Source organism: Vitis riparia, chromosome 7 (genome assembly GCF_004353265.1).
Source record: "Vitis riparia cultivar Riparia Gloire de Montpellier isolate 1030 chromosome 7, EGFV_Vit.rip_1.0, whole genome shotgun sequence".
Taxonomy (NCBI): Eukaryota; Viridiplantae; Streptophyta; class Magnoliopsida; order Vitales; family Vitaceae; genus Vitis; species Vitis riparia.
In genome coordinates this window covers 3,995,642-4,018,159 of record NC_048437.1, presented here as the reverse complement: position 1 = coordinate 4,018,159, position 22,518 = coordinate 3,995,642, and the positions used below count along the sequence as shown (strand labels likewise).

At 36.5% G+C, this 22,518-nt stretch overlaps 2 protein-coding genes across 2 annotated transcripts; one reads left to right on the top strand and one right to left on the bottom strand.

Annotated features, from left to right (window-relative positions):
* Positions 1 to 1,051: 1,051 nt before the first annotated feature.
* LOC117919451 (AP2-like ethylene-responsive transcription factor AIL1) lies at positions 1,052 to 1,962 on the bottom strand. Its single transcript, XM_034836659.1, has 3 exons — positions 1,755 to 1,962; positions 1,434 to 1,520; positions 1,052 to 1,350 (listed from the first exon to the last, which is right to left on the bottom strand). Exons 1-3 carry the CDS (start codon positions 1,960 to 1,962, stop codon positions 1,052 to 1,054), a joined length of 594 nt encoding a protein of 197 aa, XP_034692550.1.
* Positions 1,963 to 13,297: 11,335 nt separating this feature from the next.
* Positions 13,298 to 17,284, top strand: LOC117919356 (red chlorophyll catabolite reductase). Its single transcript, XM_034836537.1, has 2 exons — positions 13,298 to 13,692; positions 16,502 to 17,284. The coding sequence occupies exons 1-2, from the start codon at positions 13,336 to 13,338 to the stop codon at positions 17,108 to 17,110; spliced, it is 966 nt and encodes a 321-aa protein (XP_034692428.1). The 5' UTR covers positions 13,298 to 13,335; the 3' UTR covers positions 17,111 to 17,284.
* Positions 17,285 to 22,518: the final 5,234 nt, after the last annotated feature.

Sequence of the window (22,518 nt, the reverse complement as noted above, 5' to 3'; positions counted from 1 at the left end):
TCATGCGTTTCCCACTCAAATGGCGAGCTCGATTTTTATTTGAAAAATTGGTTTTTATTGATTATTTGAAAATGACTTGGAGTCGCCACTTATTTTTGTTTTATTTTTAAAGGGTAAACAAAATAAGAAAAAAAAACCCTAAGTGTGACTCCTTATTTTGGAAAAGGCGGTCTGTGAAAAACCGGATCAGGTTCGGGGGTCAGGTTACTTATCGGGAAGGTACGGTAAAGACCGTAGCACCCCTCTAAGTCCCTAAAGTCGGGTCTCTACTAATAAAATGAAGCGATCATGGCAATGGATGAGTAAATCAATAAGTACCCAGAATGATTATGCACGTATGAGAATCAGAACACTCAATGATGAATGACCAAAGTGAGAACGGGGCGTACCTGGGCATCAAACGATCAATGCGCTATCAAGAGAGAGGGTTAGTGCGCAATTAAGGAATAATAGCATGCATGTTAGAGAGCAAGATAAATCAAACATGTATGATAATCAAATTAATCAATCAGTCAATCAATCGATCATAAATCACATATGTGGGGCCCCCACCAAAGCCCGTTTATTTTGCATGAATTAATTCCATAAATTCCATTATTCGGAATTATGGAATTAAAGTCTTGCTTATTTTAAAACATTTTTTAAAACAGAAAAGATGTGAGGATTGCTCACCAGGAAGGAAAATGGCGGCAAAGTTTTATTAAAAATGGGATTTTTGTGTAACCTAAGGAAAATGCTAAGGGTGAAAAGTTGGAATATTTGAAGTTATTTAATCAACCAAAACTTGGAAAACTACTTTGAAAACTGAGGTTTGAGGAATTATTTTAAAATAAAATATGATGAAATAAAAAAAGAGAAAGGGCACGTGGTGTAATTGTCTGCCTTTTATTTCATAACAGTGACTCCAAACCCCACGCCTTCCAAGCTCACAAACTTGTCATCTTCTCTGTACACAGACGCCCCTCTTGAAAACCCACTACTTTTCCTTCTTAAGTTGGCCACAAACTCTTGCCTGGTCATGTTCTTCATCTCTTCAAGCTCTTTCTCATAACTAAGGGAAATTTATGTGAGCGGTTGGACCCCAATACTTGAGTGCCGCTAAATCATAAGCCCTAGCTGCTTTTTCTTCCTTATCATACCCACCAAGATAAACTTTCCTTCCTTTCCTTATTTGTCCTTCTTTTCTGCAACTGTTGTCCCACAAATAGGCTTCATATCTTCCAGTCCATCTGTGCCTAGTTACACCACGATATTGAGAAGTTCTTTGCCCAAAAGTATCAATTGATTTCCGAGGAACTGGTTCTCTGGTAAGAGCCTTCCCACCAACTTGCCTTTTCCGGCTCTCAGCAGCTTGCAATGGAGAAGAAACAGCAGTGAACCCCCCCCATGTTGAGAGCCGGGACTCATTGTGAGTGACAGTGATTGAAAGTTACAATTGTTTGACTGATCAGCAGAAGCACAAGAAGAAGATTTTTCCCCAGAAAATGGTGTTTGGCGCAACCATGAATTGAACCCAGAAACTGAAGTTGCACTATGATCAAAAGGTACATGATAAAAACAATTATTATGGCCACTAGGGTTTGAACCACACTGCTGCTGAATCTGAGTTGTTGTGACTAGGGTTTGTGGGGTCTCGCTGTAGTGATGATGATAAGGTTGGATTTGTGGAGGTGGGTCTGCTTCAAGCTCTCCATTGAATGTGCTTCTGGTCCCATTCTTTCTTAGCGTTCATCTAAGGACACAAACTTCAGTACATCTCCAAGCAATAGCACTTGGACTTGATGCATAATATCTGGCCTGTAACATGTCGATCTGCTCAAAAGTTGGCTGAGTAACAATGCTCTCAAATAACCTCTGACTCAGCATCATCTTGTTCACCAATGACCCATTTGCATCATAGGAATATTGATCATAATCATGCAAGGAAACACAAGATATGGCAATGCAGACATCTTCAAACATCTCTAGTCACATGCAGTTTTTCTCCGAGACCTCTTGCTTATACTCTGATTAGTTGGTATCTAAGCTGAGAATCATGCTGATCGGCTGCCTCAATATTATCACCAGGTTCCGACTGTAGAAATGAGAAACCCACAAATAAGCAAACCCATTGGATGAAGTAACCCCTTCGGCATATAGGACGTCCACATCTGGGGGTTCATAGTCTGTTCTCAATATCTTTTCATCTTTGACCTGAGAAACTGTACTCTTGCTAACAGCTTGTGTTTTTGTATAAATTTCGGCAAATGAGGCCAAGCAAATTCTGGCAGCTGGAGGATCAACAGGGCGGAGTCCAATGTAGTTTACTGGTGACAAACTGGGGCCATTATTCTATTTACCATCACCTCATTAACGAGACTTCTCGAATTCTTGATCAATGCCCTCTATGTCATCCACACCAGCATCTAATGCAAGTCTTGGTTCATGCCACCCCACGTCAGGTTGTAGACCAGAAATATGATCGCTCAGAATATATGGTGGACTGCTCACAAGATCTGAAAGTTTTCCTTCAACATTCGTCAAAGGTTCAAACCAAAATCACTGCCGTATCTCAATTATATCTTGCAAGCGGTACCTCTGCACATTAAAGGAAGCAGCAGTAGCGTATGGGACTCAGAATGACCAGGCTATGCTGTTGAGACCCCAATGATTAGCATTATGTCTGCAAACTAGTCTTTGTTGAAGTGAAACCGAGCCTTCAAGAAGGACAACAATGAGGCCTGGAGGCCACCATCTGTAAGGCCATTGAAGAAAACGACGACTGCAGCCTGTGGCAATGCCGCCCTGCACTTCAACAAGCTGATCAGGTCTCCAACAGATGGAATTTTCTTGAAAGTCTGTATCTTCTCCGACGAGTAGCTGTCATCGGGACTCATACCCGGTTCTTTAGTTGGTCCTTATCCCATTTCAATCCTGGTCAACCTTCTAGCAAGTCCTCAACCATGTTTGTCGCGGATGCCGTTTCTGCATTTAAACGTCATGACTACTAGGTTTCTGGTTCTTTAGAGATCGAAGCTTGATCAGAAACCCCTGGAGTCTTCAGCATAGCTTCTGGCGCTTTTTCGAGTAGCAATGCAATTTTACTTTACTCAAGTTGACGCCTAAGGAGAGCCATCTCCTTATAGACGTACTAGGAAAAATCCCATTGGTGCACACAGTCACATATCTCGAGCATTGAGCTATGTTGCTTGCAAATCTGGTGCGGGGGAGCCATTGCTATCATCCATGCAGTCACTAGAAACGAGCGGCAGCATCAACTGTGGCCATGCATTGACGCCTGGCTGTCGACTCTGGAGGACGAACCGGACCTGAAGTATGCTGACTTCTTATAAGCTTTTCGGACCCCTCGGACCGTGAGGAAGAGTCTTCAAATATTGGGGAAAGAAAGGGGTTCGCAGGGTATTGGGAGAAATACATGGCGTGCATGTAGAGCCATGTGCATGTAGGGTTCATGGCGTGAATGTCATGGGTGAGATGGGTGATAAGAGAAAAAAAGGGGTATGAATGTGAACGTGGTGGATGGAAATATAGCACTGAGAAGAAACGGGTATGGTGGGTATTTGAAGGAAAATGGGCATGTGGCATGAAGAAGGTGGTATGGAGAAAATGAGTGGACAGGCAATATAGAGAGATGAGGGGAATGGACTACAGAGATGTAGATACAGATATAGTGGTGATGAACAATAACGGGTAGGAAGGTTGATTAGGTGTGGAGATGGGTGTGAGAAAAGGGACATGATGATGGATGTGACTAGCAAATTCAACAGCTGGTAAGGTAGTCAATAAAAGATCATGATGTTCCTGTAAAGGAACCAGGACCTCTTGCACTCAAGATGCAAATAAACTTAAACTAACCGCCAACCCCGCTCCCTTTCTTTTCTCACCACCAATTGCTGCATCTTCATGAAAATCTCCCCGTGTCCATTCTACAAGTGGATCCCAGACAGATACCTCTAATAACATTAAGAGTATATCTTTATTCTTCCTCAGAACTCCAACAACTGCTTCACAATTTGCTCTGAAGGTGCCTTTCAAATCATTATTTGCAGAGGCATGAATAGCCTGCTTACTGTCGATCGATTGAGTCTCAAGAGGGGCACTAGGAGCCAACATCCTATACATCTTTGAGTTACAGTTTTGTTGAGCCATCGAAAATTTCCCCAATTCTTCCTCTAACTCACCAACAACTCGCTGAGCAATTTCTAAAGCATCATCATTAACTGCACACTTGGGCTCAGATTGCAACTTACCATCCATCCCATCAGAATCTTTGGTGGCCGTCTTCAGCTTTGACAGATTATCTGTGATTACTGAATCTTCCCCTCTGAACTTGTTCTATAGGTATAGTTGTCTGCTTTATTTCATCCATAATGGACTTCATTTGGTTTTCATCCAAGAGTGGCCTAGAAATCTGTATGCATTCATTCAATGGATCCAACATGCTTGCACAGATCTCGGTTTCAAGCTCCTTATGTAGCGCATCCATATTAGGAGAATAAAAATTCCCCAGTTATGGCAGAAATAGGAGATTATGAGAGCCCAAACTGGTGCCTTCGACAAAATTAGTTTCCAAGGAATGGATGAAACAGGTTCCTTTGATGTGATGCCTCCTAAAATAACCTTTTCTTCCTTTTCGCTAAATTCTGGATCTGCTGGTGAACTATATGCTTTACTCAACCATAATGCAAACCAGATACTTCCAAGAGAGCCAAATGAGTAGAAAACAGAAAGCCATCCAAGCCTTTTGGATTAGAGCGGGAGAGACAGCTAACCCAGTGACTGAACCAAGATACATTCCACTATATACTAGTGTTAGTGATCTGCTTCTCTCTGAAACTTCCCACATCTATTAACGAAGCCTAGGTAGCTCTCCCAACTGAGAATTTGTCCTCTGTAATTCCTTGCTTCCACAGGCAGAAATGAGAAGAAAAATACACCCCAGGTACGGGTACCAGAAACAGGGCAGACAACAAAAAAACAGAGTGCAAGCAACAGGGACAACATGGATTCATGCAAGCCTCATTTCATACATTGATCAATGAGCTCATATGAAGGTGGGTGAAATCAAATGAGTACCAAATAAAAAAAAATCAAAACAAGGCTACAGATATCTCATGGGGAAACTAAAACAGAGCCAAACGGGTCCTCAATAGAAATCATTAAAAAACAGAGATATGAGCATGTTTACTCCCAACCAACAAACATCATTCAATAATCAACAAAAACAAGAGAAGAAAAACTTACCAGTTGAAGCAAATGGGAAAACCACAATAAACCTACCTGAAAATAATCCTCTCTAGATTGGTTGGCAAGAAATCAGCAAGCCCCCTCTTCTTCTTCCTCTCCTGGTTCTTTTCCTCTCTCTCACCCTCAGCTACCCTCCTACACCTCTCTAAAGCTCTCTGCTCCTTGCCTTCACTCTCTCACCTCTCGGCAGCTATCTCTTCAACAGTTCTCAATTCCCTCTCTCATGGAAAAGCCTCTCTGGAAATCACAAAAGAGAACTCCCAGACCCTAGCTCTCAGGCTCCCCCCCCCCTGAAAAAGCCCAACAAAAGCTTCCCTCCACAAAAGATCTCTGCAGCCCCTCTCAAAGCCACCACCTGAAAAGCACCCCCTCAAACCTGCAGGAGACGCTCCCCTCATAACAGACTCTGAATCCTCTGCATATCCTCCAACCTGGTGTCGCTCTCTCATTCGTCCATCAATTCCACTAAGCTGATTCCACAGCCATCAACCAGGAGGCAGCACTTGGCTTTCCAGGAGCCCTCCAGCTGGCAAATAAGCTGCACAAAATGAGAGAAAAAAACGTGCCCCTAATGGGGGTCTACAAATATGCCCCTCTTCGGTAGAGTTCATGAGTGTAAGGAATATGAACAATGGAGTGAAAAGAAAGTGTGAATAGTGAGTGGCATGAAGTGAACTCTACCGAAGAATCAAAGAGACCCCCATAGGGACACTGGTGAAACGCAAAGTCACCCAGGCTAGCAGACGAACACAAAGGCTCTAATCCTAAAAGAAAAGATGTCTCAAAATGCCTCTGAAGCCACACTAAAAGGTCCAGGCTCCCTCTAAGACGTCTCCAAAAGTGACTCGAAAATCGATGTCAAAGATAAGTAACGGTCGAACCACCCTGGAGTACGAACAAGAATGCGTCTAAAGGAGACTGCCCTATGTGGACTACGAGATGAATATGCGATAAGCACACGGTAACGAAGCGAGGAAAATCGATGACGAATGCAAAACCATGAAGGTGAGATGTGCAATGCCAATGAATGTGAATGCCAGGAGCTGTGACTCTGAATGACAAGACTGACTCTAAACGCTAAACTGAGAAAATAATAGCTCTGGAAGCCAAACCAAAAAGCTAACTCTAAACACTAAACCGAGAAAATAATAGCTCTGGGAGCCAAACCAAAAAGCTAACTCTAAACACTAAACTAGAAGGCCCATAGGTGAAGACCTACGGTGGTGATACAATAAAAATGCCCATAGATGCCAATCTATGGTGGTGAAACTCTCAAAGGCCCACAGATAAAAATCTATGGTGGTGATAATCTCGAAAGCCCAAGGATGAAAATCTATGGTGGTGATAATCTCAAAAGCCCAAGGATGAAAATCCATGGTGGTGAAATAACTGAAATGCCCATAGATGTTCGATCTATGGTGGTGATAATCTCGAAAGCTCAATGATGAAAATCCATGGTGGTGAAATAACTGAAATGCCCATAGATGTCCGATCTATGGTGGTGATAATCTCGAAAACCCAAGGATGAAAATCCATGGTGGTGAAATAACTGAAATGCCCATAGATGTTCGATCTATGGTGGTGATAATCTCGAAAGCCCAAGGATGAAAATCCATGGTGGTGAAATAACCGAAATGCCCATAGATGTCCGATCTATGGTGGTGATAATCTCGAAAACCCAAGGATGAAAATCCATGGTGGTGAAATAACTGAAATGCCCATAGATGTCAATCTATGGTGGTGATATAACTGAAACAAAGGGGGATGCCCTAAGCAAACTGACGGTAGGGGAACGCCCTAAACAAGATGACAATAGGGGGATGCCCTAAGTGATAGCTCGTAAAGATCGACAAATGGGTCTGACAACCATGAAATCAACACGAGACACGGTAAACCCAAAGAGAAGGGGTATGCCCCTGTAGAAAAGCGCCAAAGGGGGTATGCTCCAGTATGACGACTCGCAAAGATCAAGAAATAGATCGAGTAGTGAGAAAGTCTGCAAAAGATCTAATGAGCTCAAGGATGGGGGTATGCCCCAGTGTAAGATAGTAACCAACATAAGACATAGAATGTCACCAAACCAGACACTCTGGGATATGCTCAATGATGATGCAATGAAAAAGATATACATAGCCTCAATGAACAAATGCTAAAACAAGTCCAAACATCATCGAAACTATGCTGACGAAAGCAAAACTAAAGTAATGGCCCAAACAAATGCTGACCAAAACTCTAAGTCTGAAATGTAAGCAAAACAAGTCACAACATGTCAACTATCAATAACGAGTACATCATCCCAAATGCATCAACAATCTAACAGGCCCTACCATCATGGAAAATGTTGAACCTGATGCCCAAAACATGTGAAAACTCGACCAGAAAACCCGAGACTGGTCTGCATCCTCCTCTGATCACAAAAGAAAGGGATAAGGTCATGCAAGACGATGAAATATATGGGCTCAAAAGATGTAAGACTCTGATAAGATGGGTGCAGGTATAACAGGGTCCAATGTAGGATGTATGGGTGTGTAACAAAGATAAGTGAATATCCAAATCAAACTGGGTACGCTGAGAAGACTGAGCCCAGGGTGTCAATGACTCCATGATCCATCGAAAGCAACAATCATGAACACGAACTGGAGTCTCAATATCAAAATCAACAAGGTGGCTATGCCCTAGTATGAATGCATCATCTCGAAACGGGAAAACTCTCAGTGCAGAATAATCTCTGGAAAGTAAGTGTCCGACATAAGCTGTCATCTCACAAAATCATCATCGATGAGTAGGCTATGCCCCAGTGTAAGCGTTTCCAAATCAAACATCAATGAGAGGAGTACAACCAATCATACATCATCTAATCAAAATGAATCTCCGCTCCTCAAAGTCATCGTGGTAATGTGAAGAGCGTATCTGACCTCCTCGAAAGAAAGAGCATGTTCCAATGTGAACTGGTGTCTCTAAGATCAACCTCCCATGAAAGGGTTATGCCCCAGTATAGGGCAAACCCTGAAATGACTAAACTCCGCTGCATGTTCTCATAAGTGTCTGTGTCCTGATCCAATCATCTGAAAAATATGTCAACAATGATGAGAAGGCTACGCTCCTCGTGATCACATCAAAGAAATCATCCAATCATATCTCGTACTCCAATGTGAAATGAATCTAATCGCCTCCAAGGAACAACTATGCCTAAAAAACCATCATCAACCGAAAGGGGTATGCCCCTGTGTAAAATACACTGGATGAAATACGTCAGTCGTCTCATGCTCCAATGTGAAAAAGAACATGGCTCAAAAATCCGTCATCGACCGAGAAGAGTATGCCTCGACATAATGGTCATCCGATAATAAAACTCTCTGAGATGGCTATGACCCAGTGTAAAGTCATACCATAACTCCTGGTCCATCAAGATCAGAATGCTCTCGAATCAATCCCGAGTATCGCTCACATAAGAGCTGTCAAACACAATGTGTGATGTCATGGCCTCAGGGTGGTCTTAAGACTCAGGACGCAATGAAGGCTAGGGTGATAGGGTGATAGAAATGAAGGGAAACTAGGCCCAAATACCCAATGATCAAAACCCATGCCCTCATGTATAAAATGCAACATGCATAGAAAATATCGTGAGCCATGGACCTGAAGATGCCTACTGTGAACATGGTAACAATGATGATGCAATGAAGAAGAACCGAACTGATGACGAGATGTATAATGATGGTGCGAAGAGAGCACCAAACCCGAAAATGAGGTCACTGTAAGAACGGAATAAGAGGTGAAATGAAAATGATGAATCAGAAGTGAGAACGAGGGTGATGATGAAGCATAGAATACGAGAACGAGTGATGATCCGCTCAAATCAAATATGAAAGGAGGTCACGTCAATAACGAACACAATAATGGAATGGACAATGACCCAGAGCTCCTAAGAGAAGGCCACTCATCTCACTCTCAAAATGTACGACAAAGTGAATACGAAGAATGAAAGGTCTCGGGAAGCTCACATACGAACTCCCATCATCAAACATACTCAATCAAGTGACCCTCAAACATCAATATACACATACTCAATGATAAAGAATACTACATGCGTGTCTTTCTTATTTTTCATTCATTTTTTTTTTTTTTTTTTTTTTTTTTACATATATACAAATATACATGCTCTGAACGCAAACCAAGAAAGAAGCCCCAAAGATGAGGTCAAAAATGGATAAACATACTCTCAAATGCCAATGTAGCATAAACTCTCTCTAATGATGTGACACTCTCAAGCCAAGGATCCCTGGATCAATGTCCATATGATAGATAGTGGAAAATGACATGACTACCCTCCATGTAATGAACTGAGGATGATCACCACTCGGGGGTGGGAGAAAGTGATGCAAAGCGAGCAGCAGATAGGATAAAGGACACAATCGAGGAAGTGTGATGAAATGCAATGACGCAAAGATAGGAAAAGATAATGAGAAAGATGGACCCCTCGGTCCAAGGCTCCTGAAATTCCTAAACAATGCATGCATACACTGAAGGGCCCCTATCCCGGTGTAGAAGGTGAGCAAGGCTATAAGAAAGAAAAGGCTATGATGCTCATGCGAGGCTCAAAGGGCTAGCAATGGTCTAGGTGTCAATAAAGGTAATAAGGTGTGAGCTAACCGAAATGAAGACCACCCATCCTGCGACCACAGTCTCAAACATCATGCTCTCAAGCCCTCAAATGATCAATACTAGAGATCGATGTCTATCTGATATAACCACGTCAACCCTCTAGAATCATGCACCAATCGTACTCCAAATGCTCTATGATAATCTCAAGGACGATCCTCTCAAAGCAAAGTAAACGGTGATCTCATCAGGCACGACCGCCCATCATAAGCCAACTCTCACCATACAAGATCAATCTCTATACTCACGGCAAAATAAGTGACAATCTCATCAAGCAATCGACCAATCCTCACATCGTAAGCCACCGAAAGATCATAAGCCATCCATCGTCATGCGAGATCAACCCTAGGCTCAAACTCCTCGCACTCTACCTGGTCGAATCAGAGAGGGGATGTGAAAAGCTAGAAAGATCGAGGATGGAAAGGTCATATAATGGTCTCAAGGGTGATGCTGTGCAAAGCTCACAATGAATGGATGTAGGTCAAAGCAAAGTCAAGGTGTGGGAAGTGAGCAAGGTACTGGTCTGATCATAAGAAAATGGATCACAATCTCGAACTCCCTAAGTCAAATATCTGATCCTAGGCTAATAGGCTCAATATCCTCCATGATAGGTCAGGCCTCAAGACCACAATGTGCAAGTGAAAAGACGTCTCAAGTCAAAAGAAACACACATCATATCACAAAACACAAAGATACGTCCATAAAAGAAAATGCATCCAATGGGATAATCCGATGAGTACATCATGCAAAAGAAGGATAACAAAGACAATACTCAAGAATCGAGTTATAGTCTCTAAAAGTCAAAAGTAAAACAAGACTAAACAAGCAAAAACAAAAACAAAAACAGTGACTGGTCCTGTCGTCACATCTCTGGCCATAGAAGGAACAAAATCTGATCACCACTGTACCAAGGTAAGCCAATCATGAGTCAATCGCCCAAATCAATAAGATCACGGACTGCTGGTGAAGGGGTGTCTGCATGCATAGCCTGAGCTGAGGTAGGTATAGAAAACACATCGGACTGAGGATGCCCAAACGTCCCAGAATCAACAATGTCCTGTATGGCATGTCGTAGAGCAGTGCAACGATCAGTGTGATGTCCTACTGACTGATGGTACATACAATATAAATCAAGCCGAAACTGCGAAGGCACAGGATCCGGAAGTGCCCTAGGAGCCAAAGGAGCCAAAAATCCCATGGCCTGGAACGTCTCAAAAGCTCTACTCAGGGGTATACTCAGATCTGAAAAGTGTCTCCGACATCGTCGATGAAGGTGAGGTCGCCCTTGAGGAACTGTAACGACCGGAGGGCCGCGAACCCGGGATGGAGGTTGTGTCGACATAGCCAATGAAATGGATGAGGAATGCTGCTGGAGCACTGAATGTGGGCGAGGTCGTGGATGTGAGGCACCCAAAGCAACAGGTGCCGGTGAAGTCGAGTGTGGCAATGAATGCGTCGCTACTCCTGGAACTCCTCTCGATGACGATGGATACTCTGACAGAATAAGCTCAATCCTCTCAACTCTCCGTGTCAAATCCACCATCATCCCGTAAAGAGTAGTAAGAGTAATGGGTGCGATCTCGTCCGACATGGTGAACCTCAACTGAAGAAGTCTAATCTCAATGTACTCTGAAAATATCATAACCATCATGCCATCAATCTCTGCTCGGGGACCAGTCACGACACTAAAACTGTCCAAGACTCTAAAACAGACACATGCAAGAAACAACACAAAGCAACACACGATGCTACTCAAAATAACAACACATAAAACACATGATACGAAACAATGATAATAATAAAAAGAAAATGGAAACACATACCCAAGAAAGCAACAAAATCACTAAGTGAAATGAGAGTACATCATGCAAAATAATAAGACAATAAGGTCTACTCTCGAAACACAGGGTACGAACACGAATCACTAACTATAAAACAAGACTCAAATACAAAGCAAAGGAGAACAAAAACTCAAACGACCAACTAACAATGTAGTCCCAAAATACACCAACAAGGTATCAAAGTGTCCTGTGAATATCAGTGCCCTGGGTGTCCAAAACGTGATGGTATAAGCCCGAAGGAGGAGAAACTGCATGTGTGGACTAGGCTGGAAAGGAATCAGCAGTCATATCCGGGCCAAGATCAGTATCTGGGGTCAATAAGGGGAAGCTAACCGCACCACTGTCAATAAGATCCTGTATGGCATGACGTAGAGAAGCACAATAGTCAGTACGATGGCCTGCCATCTGGTGAAATGCACAGAACTCATGAGCACGAAAACGCGGAGGTAAAGTACTCGGGAGTGGCCTAGGGGCCAATGGTGCTAAAAAACCAATAGCTCTGAGTCTCTCAAAAGCTCTATCCAAAGGCATCCCCAAATCCGAATAAGTCCTCTGATGTCGCCGATGGGAACGAGACTGCTCATGCCGTGGGATACTAGTCTGTGGACGCTGAAACTGAAATGAAGGTCGCGCTGTGACAGTATGAGGATGCACAGAAGGGTACTGCTGAACTGAATGAGGATGACGATGCTGTAAGGGTGGGAAATCACTCCTGGGCATCTGCTCAATATGATCTTTTTTGTAACCCAAACAAAAATATTACATTTAACTAGAGATTGATTAAGAATATGAGCAATGTAATAATTATTTGTGTGTGGGAAGTATAGACTCATAAAACAAAATATGTAATCAAGAGCCTAAAAAGGTATATGTGAAAAAAATATGACAAAAAAGTCTTATGTTTAGCAAAAAAGATGTTGCGAATAACAACCTCCTAAATTTACTACTTATTTTATATTCTAAACTTTTAGTTTGTATTTGGTTGAACGATATTTCATGAGTTGTTATATCTTATTCCATGTTTTGTTAATAATGAGATAAAATAAGTTATTTTATTTGTTATCATATTTTATGATCAACTAAATATGAGATATGATAAGTAATAAAATATTATTATTATTATTAATTTTTTTATATTCTTTCTAAATAGAATATATTAATTATGTGATAAGATATGAGATATGTATATCTTATGTATTATAAATTTATTTATTTGATCAAATATTTAATTTTTTTTATATACCATCGTCAACTTAAAGAATAAAGATGAAATATAAATAGAAAATGTAGCATGAGCACAAAGTCAATGAAAGCTTCCTTTGCACCAAACTCTAGATTGAGGAAGATATTTGGAGGGGACTTGATTACCAATGAAATAATTTAAATCATTAAATAAGTCAAATATTGAATTAAATATAAAAAAATATATAATTATAATAATTTAATATTTTATTTATATTTTAAAAAATAAGTAAAAATATTTACAAAATAATTAGTCTCGTGAAAAACGTTTGTGAAAGTGAAGAAACTGTAGAAATCTGATATCCTCTGATAATACGAGAGTGGAGTGGCGAGTGAGTAGAAACGAATGGCTGTGGTTACCAGCCACTTTTTGCTTCCTCCACTCTGTCTTCCTCCCCCTTCTTCTCGGACCGCTTCTCATTATTCTGTGTCACCGAGGAGGCCTCCGATCATGGCTGCTTCCTCATCCTCGTCGTCTCTCACGGATCCGCAGTACGGCGGAGGGCGAAGTAGATTCATGGAGTTCCCGCACGTCTCAGCTCCGCACAGAGATCTTATGGTGGAGCTCGTGTCAGCGGTGGAGGCGCGCCTTGACTCTTATCTGCTTCCTTGTACTCTCCCGCCAGATGTTCAGTACTATGAGAACCAGAGTGGAACCGCCCAAGCGACTCTCCATGTCAGATCCGGCCATGACTCCTCGCCGGTAATTTAATCTTTTTCCTCTCTTTCCGAAATCCGAATTTCAACTTTGCAGAGTTTATAGCGTCCAATTATTAGTAGTTTGATACTCGAACTCCTTAGATTTTGAGGCCTCTTTTTGCCAATTTTAGTAGAATAAAGGCATATTCAGAACATTTATTGGGGGAAAAAAAGGTTTGCCTATGAGGAACTCGTGGTAAAGGCGGATATCCATGGGGCATCGTGTTTCTCTCTTTGATTTCGAAACAAGAGTTGCTGGTGTGGTTGTGACTTGTGATTAAAGGAAGAAATGATAAGCCACAGGAGTTGGCATGTAGTTTAGCTCGAAAGATTAGGTAGGAATAGCCCAACACCTTACCAACCATTTTACCCATCATTGGAGGGGAAGCTTTTCAATAGGAGATATTTCTTATGGCATTACGTCCATAAGAGTAATATTTTTTCCGAAACCATAGAATTTTCTCTTTAGCAAATCTGGGCAGTTTAGTTCTTTGAATCAAGGCATAGTAGCAATGGTGTTTATAATAATTAATTTTTGGATTGAAGTGAATGTAAGTGTCTTTTCTTGAATGTGGTATTGTTGTAAACTTTTCAAGGTATTGTAGCTAGAAAGCTCTTGAATAAATAGGAGAAGACTGAGAAGATGAAAACATTCTTTTAAGATGATTCAAATTCGTCTTCGCTTTAAGATGTCAGAAATTGAAGTTACATAAAGGAATAAAGCAAAGTTATATTCAGTCCTATTAGCTCGTGCTTCTGTAAGTATGAGCTTTTTGAATCATTACCTTAAAAATTTATTTCAATTTGTTCAAGAGTACAAAGAGATTAAGCTAATTTATCTGGAATTTTGGGGCTTCGAGGAAAACAAATAAATATTTTGAAAATTTAAGGCAACTAGGAAATGATTTCGGCATATTTAATAATAACATATTGACCTCTGCAGATATATATCAACCTCATAGCAACACCAAACAATCTAGGAAATACTGTAAGAAAAACAATGGTAGTTACTATAACAACATAGAAATTTGAAATGAAACTTTAGGAAATAATATGTTCAACTATAGATCAGCTAGAGCTAAAACATTGATAAAAAAATTTATTTTTGTCTGAGAAAAAAAATAAATAAATGAAAGAATATATTAGTGATGAATTTGAGCATGCAGGTTAGTATTTATTTGACCACTGCAATTTTTATTCATCTTATTGTAAATATTTTTGCACAAGATGTAAGCAGAGAATACAGCAGTTATTAGCTTAATACCTTGGAGTTCATGAGGAATTTAAATCTATCATCATCTCTACCAAAGGTTATTAAAACTATGAAATACTTGAAACATACAATTACGATAATGATGAAATATCAAACTCAACTTGTGTAAACTAAATGCTTCACTTCATCTAATTATACCAAGATTTTATATATGTCACAAGGAAATGATTAAATATTAAATGAATAAGCAAACTAATAATGAATGCAAATATTGAATTAATGGGGAAAGCTAATAATGAATGCATAAAATAATAATGAAAGAGTTCAAAGAATCAGCAGATTGTTAGATAATGAAGAATAGATTTTGAAGTAAGAAAATGAGAGAATAAATAAAACAGGAAAGAAGTAAGGAAGGAGGATGTTATATTATATTGAAGTGTTGAAGAAATCCTCTAGGAATCTTCCAATGGCTAATTAGCTGGGAGTCTTGTGACCTCCTAATTGTCAGCTGAGAGATTTTCAAATGACTTATTTTGCCCTTCAAAAACCTGACCACCCATAAGAAAATTTGAAATATTGCAAAAGGAGTATAATTTGGGAGGTTCCCCTTATGCTGAGAAATATTGTTGAAATATCCCAATATGTCGTGAATATCTGTTGCCACTTGCTTGCATTGGAGCAACAGTTTCATCAGGTTATTATTAATATTTACAATAGTTTGCTAATATTATTTTAGTTTTGAACCGTCTGAATATGCTTTCTTGGGCTGATTTGTAAAGATGGGATTTGGATCAAGTTCTAGGTGGTTGTCTATGAGTTACTTGTTTACTCTGCATGCTTTAATTTATTGAGCAGGTATATATTTAGGCCAGGTGACTTGGGTCAAGGTAATTCAAGTTCCAAAGAAGATTTGTTAGCTTGTCTCACATAAGCTCAAGCCAAAAGCTGTTGGATTCAGCATTGTTTCAATATTCATACCATTCAATGCTGACTTCATTGGCTGTTGGCTCCATCTTTCGTTTATTTCTTTTGATTGATTGGGTTGGATAGGAACAGCTTGGGATGGATCTTTCTGAGCCCAGTTCCACCCTAAATAAGGTAGGTTGGGTTAGATGGGAAATTGTCACCCTACTCTTGTATGGTTCAGCTAGTTGTGCCATTCCTTCGCTCTTTGAGATGCTGGCATGGGCCCCTTAAGGAGGGGTTCAGGAGATGCAGGTTGAATTAGCATCTTACCTTACAGCACTGATATCTCAGGAAGGTGTTCACTAACTAGATGGGAGCTTGGTTCAGGGTTTTGTATTTGCCATACTGCAATCCTATGGAATGCTTTTCCTGGAAAGGGCTTATTACTTGTATTGCAATTTCACAAAAGGAAAAATATAATCAGCAGTTTGAACTTTGAAGCACCTACCATAAAACCAACATAAGGAATGCAGGGAAAATAATCTTGCATAGAGGATGAGGTAAATATTATTCTAGTTGGAACTAAAAGACAGCCAGTAGTTTTCTATCCTGGAATGATCAAGAAAGCTATATGAACAATATATGTGGTACATCTTTTTGGTACTCTGGCTCTGAACTTATGAACATGTTGCAGATTGATTTCGTATTGGGAAGCTGGATACACTGTCAGCTGCCATCTGGAGGAGCACTCAACATAACCAGCCTCTCCACCTATTTAAACCCTTCAACAGATGCACCAAATTTCCTAATTGAGCTCATCCGGAGCAGCCCTACATCTCTGGTCCTCATTCTTGATTTGCCTCCTCGTAAGGACCTTGCCCTTCATCCAGACTACCTTCAGACTTTCTATGAAGACACCAAATTGGAGAGTCGCAGACAACTGCTTGAGAAAATCCCCGAGTCCCAACCCTACTTCTCATCCTCTCTTTACATCCGCTGCATTGTCTCTCCCACAGCAATAATGACCCGGATAGAAACTGAGGCAGGTGGAGTGGAACGAATGGAAGAGATTTTACAGTCTCATGTTGGACCTGTTGCCAAGGAGGTTTTGGGAATATGGCTGGATCAGTGTGCATTTGGAGAGAGAGAAGTAGGAGATTCGGAGATATCTTACTTAGAAAAGAGGGATAGGTTGATCAGAAGCAAAACGATCGAGATTGATCTTGGCTCAAGCTTGCCTAGGTTGTTTGGGCCAGAAACAGCAGGTAGAGTTTTGGAAGCTATGCGGGGGGTTTTTAAATGATATTGCGCATAAGCTATAAATTTGTTTTTCAGCTGAACAAATGTAGTGGTTTAGGGTTTGAATGTGCAGTTTTTTATTGAAGTATTTCTTCTGTATATTACTGAGGAAATATTGTGAAAGGCAATTTTGTTGTTGACCTAAAGAATTCACTTAGAGGGTCTTTGCATTTTTATATTTTTATTTTTATTGAAAATAATTTACTTTTAAACTTTAGATAGTTGTTTTTTTTTTTTAAAACTTATTTCTTAAAATTTTTATTTAATAGAAAAAACTAAAACGTTTTTTTTTTTTTTTTTTTTTTTATAACTTAAGTTGCATGTGTGGTCTCATTTTACCGATGATGCATATTCTAAGGATTAAAAAAAAAAAAATACCCCTTTTACTATAGTCCAACAAAAATGATAAGATATAAATGAGTTGTAAATGTAATTCTTATTTTAAAAATTGTTTAAAATTTTTCAGAGAAATAAAAAAAATTATATTTTTATTTTTCTTTTAACTTTTGCTATCCATATTTTAAAATAAAAAATAAAAATATATTACAAAGACGATTTTAAAATCATTTAAAAAAATAAAAGGCATAGAAAACTTTTAATTATATTTTTATCTTTATAAATATTAAATATATTTAGGTGATGTTTGATTAGGTGGGTGATATTCTATGTTGAACCAAGTACCGTAACCAGGTTTGCTGGTTCTGAGTCTGCCTTTTTTAGCAGAAGGGTGGGTAGGAGCCCAACCTCCAATGTAAGACCATAGTGGACCAATGAATGGGAAGCCCTAGCCCACAACTTAAAAGACTCTCATCCCCATCTGATTCGATGTGGGATTTCAGGATGGGTTATTGATGACCACTTTGTTACTAATGGTTGATATGCTGAAGTTGCAAACTAAAAGAAAAATAACAAAATCATTATTAATTTTTTTTAATAATAGTAAGTAAAATAATGTAATATAAGTAAAACAAATTATAAAGAAAACAATTTTCTTCTATTTTAATATATTTCTTCACATTTAAACAATACACATATTTTATTTATAAAATTTAAAACATCAATATATTAATATTTATTCATGATTTAAGTTTGATAGTATTAAATACAGAAAATAGATATTATTATTTTTAATTTCTTTATATATTTTAAAATTTTAAAATTTATTTTTAATTTTAATAATATGTAAATTTTATATTTATGATATCACTAATTTAATCATAATTCAATAACTGATTTAATCGTGAATAGGTCTTTTTTTTCAATTTTGCAAACTTTGATATTATTCACATTAGGGGAGTTCTACTCGTCAATATCCCTTCTTCTAAATGTAACACTTTTTTGTCATTTTTTTTTTTTTTTTTCACATATACCCTTTTTAATAAAGAACTCTCTCTAACATATTAAACTTAAATTCTAGTTGATTAAGGCTATGAATCACATGAAATACAATGAATGACGAAATTCAATTATTTGATGACAATTTTCAGGTAAGATTTATAACTTTCATTTTTTTTTATAAAGAAATATATATATACTTATAAAAAAAAACTGGCGACCTGGGTGGGTCTCCGGCATCCTGGGAGGCAGCAGTGGCGACGACGGTTAGGGTTTGAAGTAGGGATGGAAGTTGGGGACCACAATATCTAGTTATATGCAATATTTTTGTTTGGGTTACATAATAAATCATATTGAACACAATAAAAAATATATTTTTTTAAAAAACCATTCCAATTAAATATTTTTTATTTAAAAATTTTAATAATAATTTTTATTTAAAAAATTGAGTTATGAATTTCATATTAAAACATTGAATATAATAAAATCATTTTACATAATATACTTTTGGTGAAAAAATCATTTTATAATTTATTATTTAAATAAATTATTTTGTTTTAAAATATATTAAAAAAAAATAAAAACAATTGAGTGTGAAAAAAATAAAAGAAATGAAAAAAAAAAAACAAAGTTTACGTAGGGTGGAGGGTTGGGTGGGTAGAGATGAAAAGAAAGATAAAAATAAAGAAAAATAATGCTAAAATGTGGGGGACAATTGTGTTTTGGACGGGCTCAAAAATTAAGATTTAACTCATAAAAGTTGCATATTTGAGGGGAAATATATAAAATATGAAGAGACCAATATACCCTTCAAAACTATTTTGAGTATTTTCTATCACAATGTTTGACAAATTTTTTTATCTTAAATTTTTTTCATAATTATTCTGAAAATTTATTATTTTTAGAAAACTAATTTAAAAAATATATATTCTAAAAATATATAATTTTAAAAAAATAAATTTGACATATTTTTAGTTATTTTTTATATACACAATTTTTAAAATAAATATTTTTCAAGATGTTTGATTTTTAAATAATAATAATAATTTTTTTTTTTTTTTTTTTGGAAAATGGTTATTTTTTTTCCAAATCACTAAATTAAATTAATTTTTCTTGAGGTTTGCAAAAGGAATAAAATTTAAATTAATGTTTTTCTAATTTTTTTCATAGTCAATAAAGGTCATTTTTGGAAAGATAAAAAATTCATATCATTTTTTTCAATTTTCACACTTTATCTAGGTCTTGGGTTTAAATGGTGAATTTATATGGATTAAAGTTTAATTTTTTGACTCAACTAGGTGCAAAACACAATTGTCCCAAAATATGGGGTGAGGATTGAGAAAAAAAAAAAAAAAAACTCAAAAAGGGGTGCAATTGGGATGTGAGGTTGGGGAGGAGAGAGGAGAGAGGGGGGAAGAAATAAGAGAGGGTAATTTAGGAATGTAAAATATTGCATTAATAAAAATAGTGTTACGAATAGCAATTGGGTTTTTATATTCTCTACCCATGAGATATGTCAATCCTCAGTTGAAATATATAAGATAAATATTCTATGTAAATATTTTTTTTTATTAAATTGTTATTTTTTATATTACTTATTTTGTAAAATAATTTTTTATTAAAAATTAAATTTATAATTAAAAATAATAATTAAAAAATAGTTATGAAATATATAATATAATTTTTTTTATAGTCTCATTTAATTAAGTTTTTCTAAATTTAATCATGAATATTATTGATTAATAAATAAATAATAATAATTTACTAAATTTTAAATTATTGAATGATTTCTAAACATCACTAAATGTAAGATAAATTTTATATATTTTTTAATAGTAAATATTATAATAAAATATAATTCTTATTTTAAATAAATATTGAAAAACTGAAAAGTAATATTTTACTTTTTTTCATTTATTTTAAAAATTAAATATAAACATGAGATAACATATCTTATTAGATATATAATATTGTGAGATATCATATACTTTATTGGATAATAATATCTAAGAATTAGATATGCATGTCATATCTAACTATATATAATGTCCTAATATATGCATATCTATTAAGATATCATGCCAATTAAACACAATCTTAGTAATTATAGTTTATTTTTTATTAAAAAAAAATGAAAATATGTTAGTAATTATGTACATCCTTTTTGAATGATTTTTTTTTATGAGTTTCCACTATTGGTGGTCAATATTTATAATTTTATATAATTTTAAATATCAAAATTTGGAAACACAAAATCAACAACCATGATTTTCTAAATTAAAAATATCCTTAATTAATATTAAATATAATACATATTGTCCAACATAGTATATTAGTAGATTATTTGCCATGATATTAAGGATTTTATTTAATAAGATTCTATACCTATCCTCTTGCATGATTTTCGGATTTTCTTGCCATACATGCCTTAATTTAACAAATTCTCTTCTCAATATAAGAAGGTTCGATCCTAAGGAAAAGATTAACCATTTCATAATAATTCTTTATTTCTTTGGGTCTCTTTTATTTTGTCAGTGTATCAGAGTAGAGAAGTAGTCAAACCATAGTAAGTATTATCTTGTTTTGTGGGTGAACTTGATCTTTGTTCATGGAACAACCAATATCTTAGTCTACATGCTTGATTAAGAGTTTGGATCAAGTCTTTGCTTCATCTCGGGTAAGTTGTATTGTTGAAGCTATGTTAGACATTTTGACCTAAAATTAGAGTTATTTTAATGTTGTTAAAGCAATTTTGTCCATACAAAATTATTATTTTGGATTTATGAATACATGGGTTGAACACAAAGAATTGATTTAGTATACTATTCCTCAATAGACTTTATCAACTTTGTAAAAGGTGGATGAAACTTCTCGATGGAGACATGAATTTGAAATTTGAAGATGTTCGTGCCCATTTGATGTCTAAAAATCCCTTTCAATTTTTGGATGTATGTTTTAGTAAGCTCTTTCTTAAAAAACAACAATGTGTCACTCAAATTGTCACTAAGTAAAAATATATTTACCTGTCTAATCATTTAAAGTTAGCTTTTGCAACTTAAGTAAAGGGAAATGAGCAAATGCAATGAGATAAGTATAAAATTTAATAAAATAAAACCCTTAATATCATACCGAACAATCAAAATACTATATTTGACATTTATACCTTCAAATTGGGAATTAAAGCCAACTCTATTTACACTATATTACGTGCAGATATAACATTATCTAGGTCAAAGTCATTTGTGAAATGTTATATCATCAATATCATAAATGACATTCAACAACAATGGAGCTCTCGTGATATCAGACTACTAAGTTTTGATCCACTTGACCACTTTGCTTTATGAAGATGTTCTAATTTCTTATCACTTCCCTTCATGAAAATGGTTTGGGGTTTCAGATTTCGTTGTACATGTATCATCACAAGTGTTTGAGGCCATTTGATTTTTTTAGTTTTTTTTTGTTGAAAATAATTTGCTTTTAAACTTTAAAATATATATATTTTTTAAATTTTATTATTTTTATAATTTATTATAAACTTTTTACTGAATAGAAAAAATAAAATATTTTAACTTTTTTTAAATGAAAAAGGTAACATGAATTTTTTTTTCCTTCTTAATATTTAATAAAAATGAAATATTAAAAAAACAAACAATCTAATACTTTATAATTATCAAATATTAAAATTTTATTAAGAATTAAGTAAAAAAAATAAACACATTTTGTATTTGTTTTAATTTTTAAGCCTTGATTATTTTTATTTTGTTCATGACTAAGTGTTTGAAAGCAATCGAAAACATTCTATATGGTATAGGACGAACAGAAACATACCAAAGTCTTTGAAAATTGATAATGATGTGATTCATTTACATTATAAATAATTTTTTTGGTGTATTAATTAGTAATTAATTACACAGTTCCAGTTTTAGAAAGTAAATGAATGCATGGAACTAAGTCACACTTAGACTTGGTGTCTACTTACAATGAACGCCAAATGTGTGGCTGCAGCTTGGCTCTTTGACACCTCACACCCAAAAATGAACAACATTATTTTCCTTTTCAGTTTTGACTTCTTTT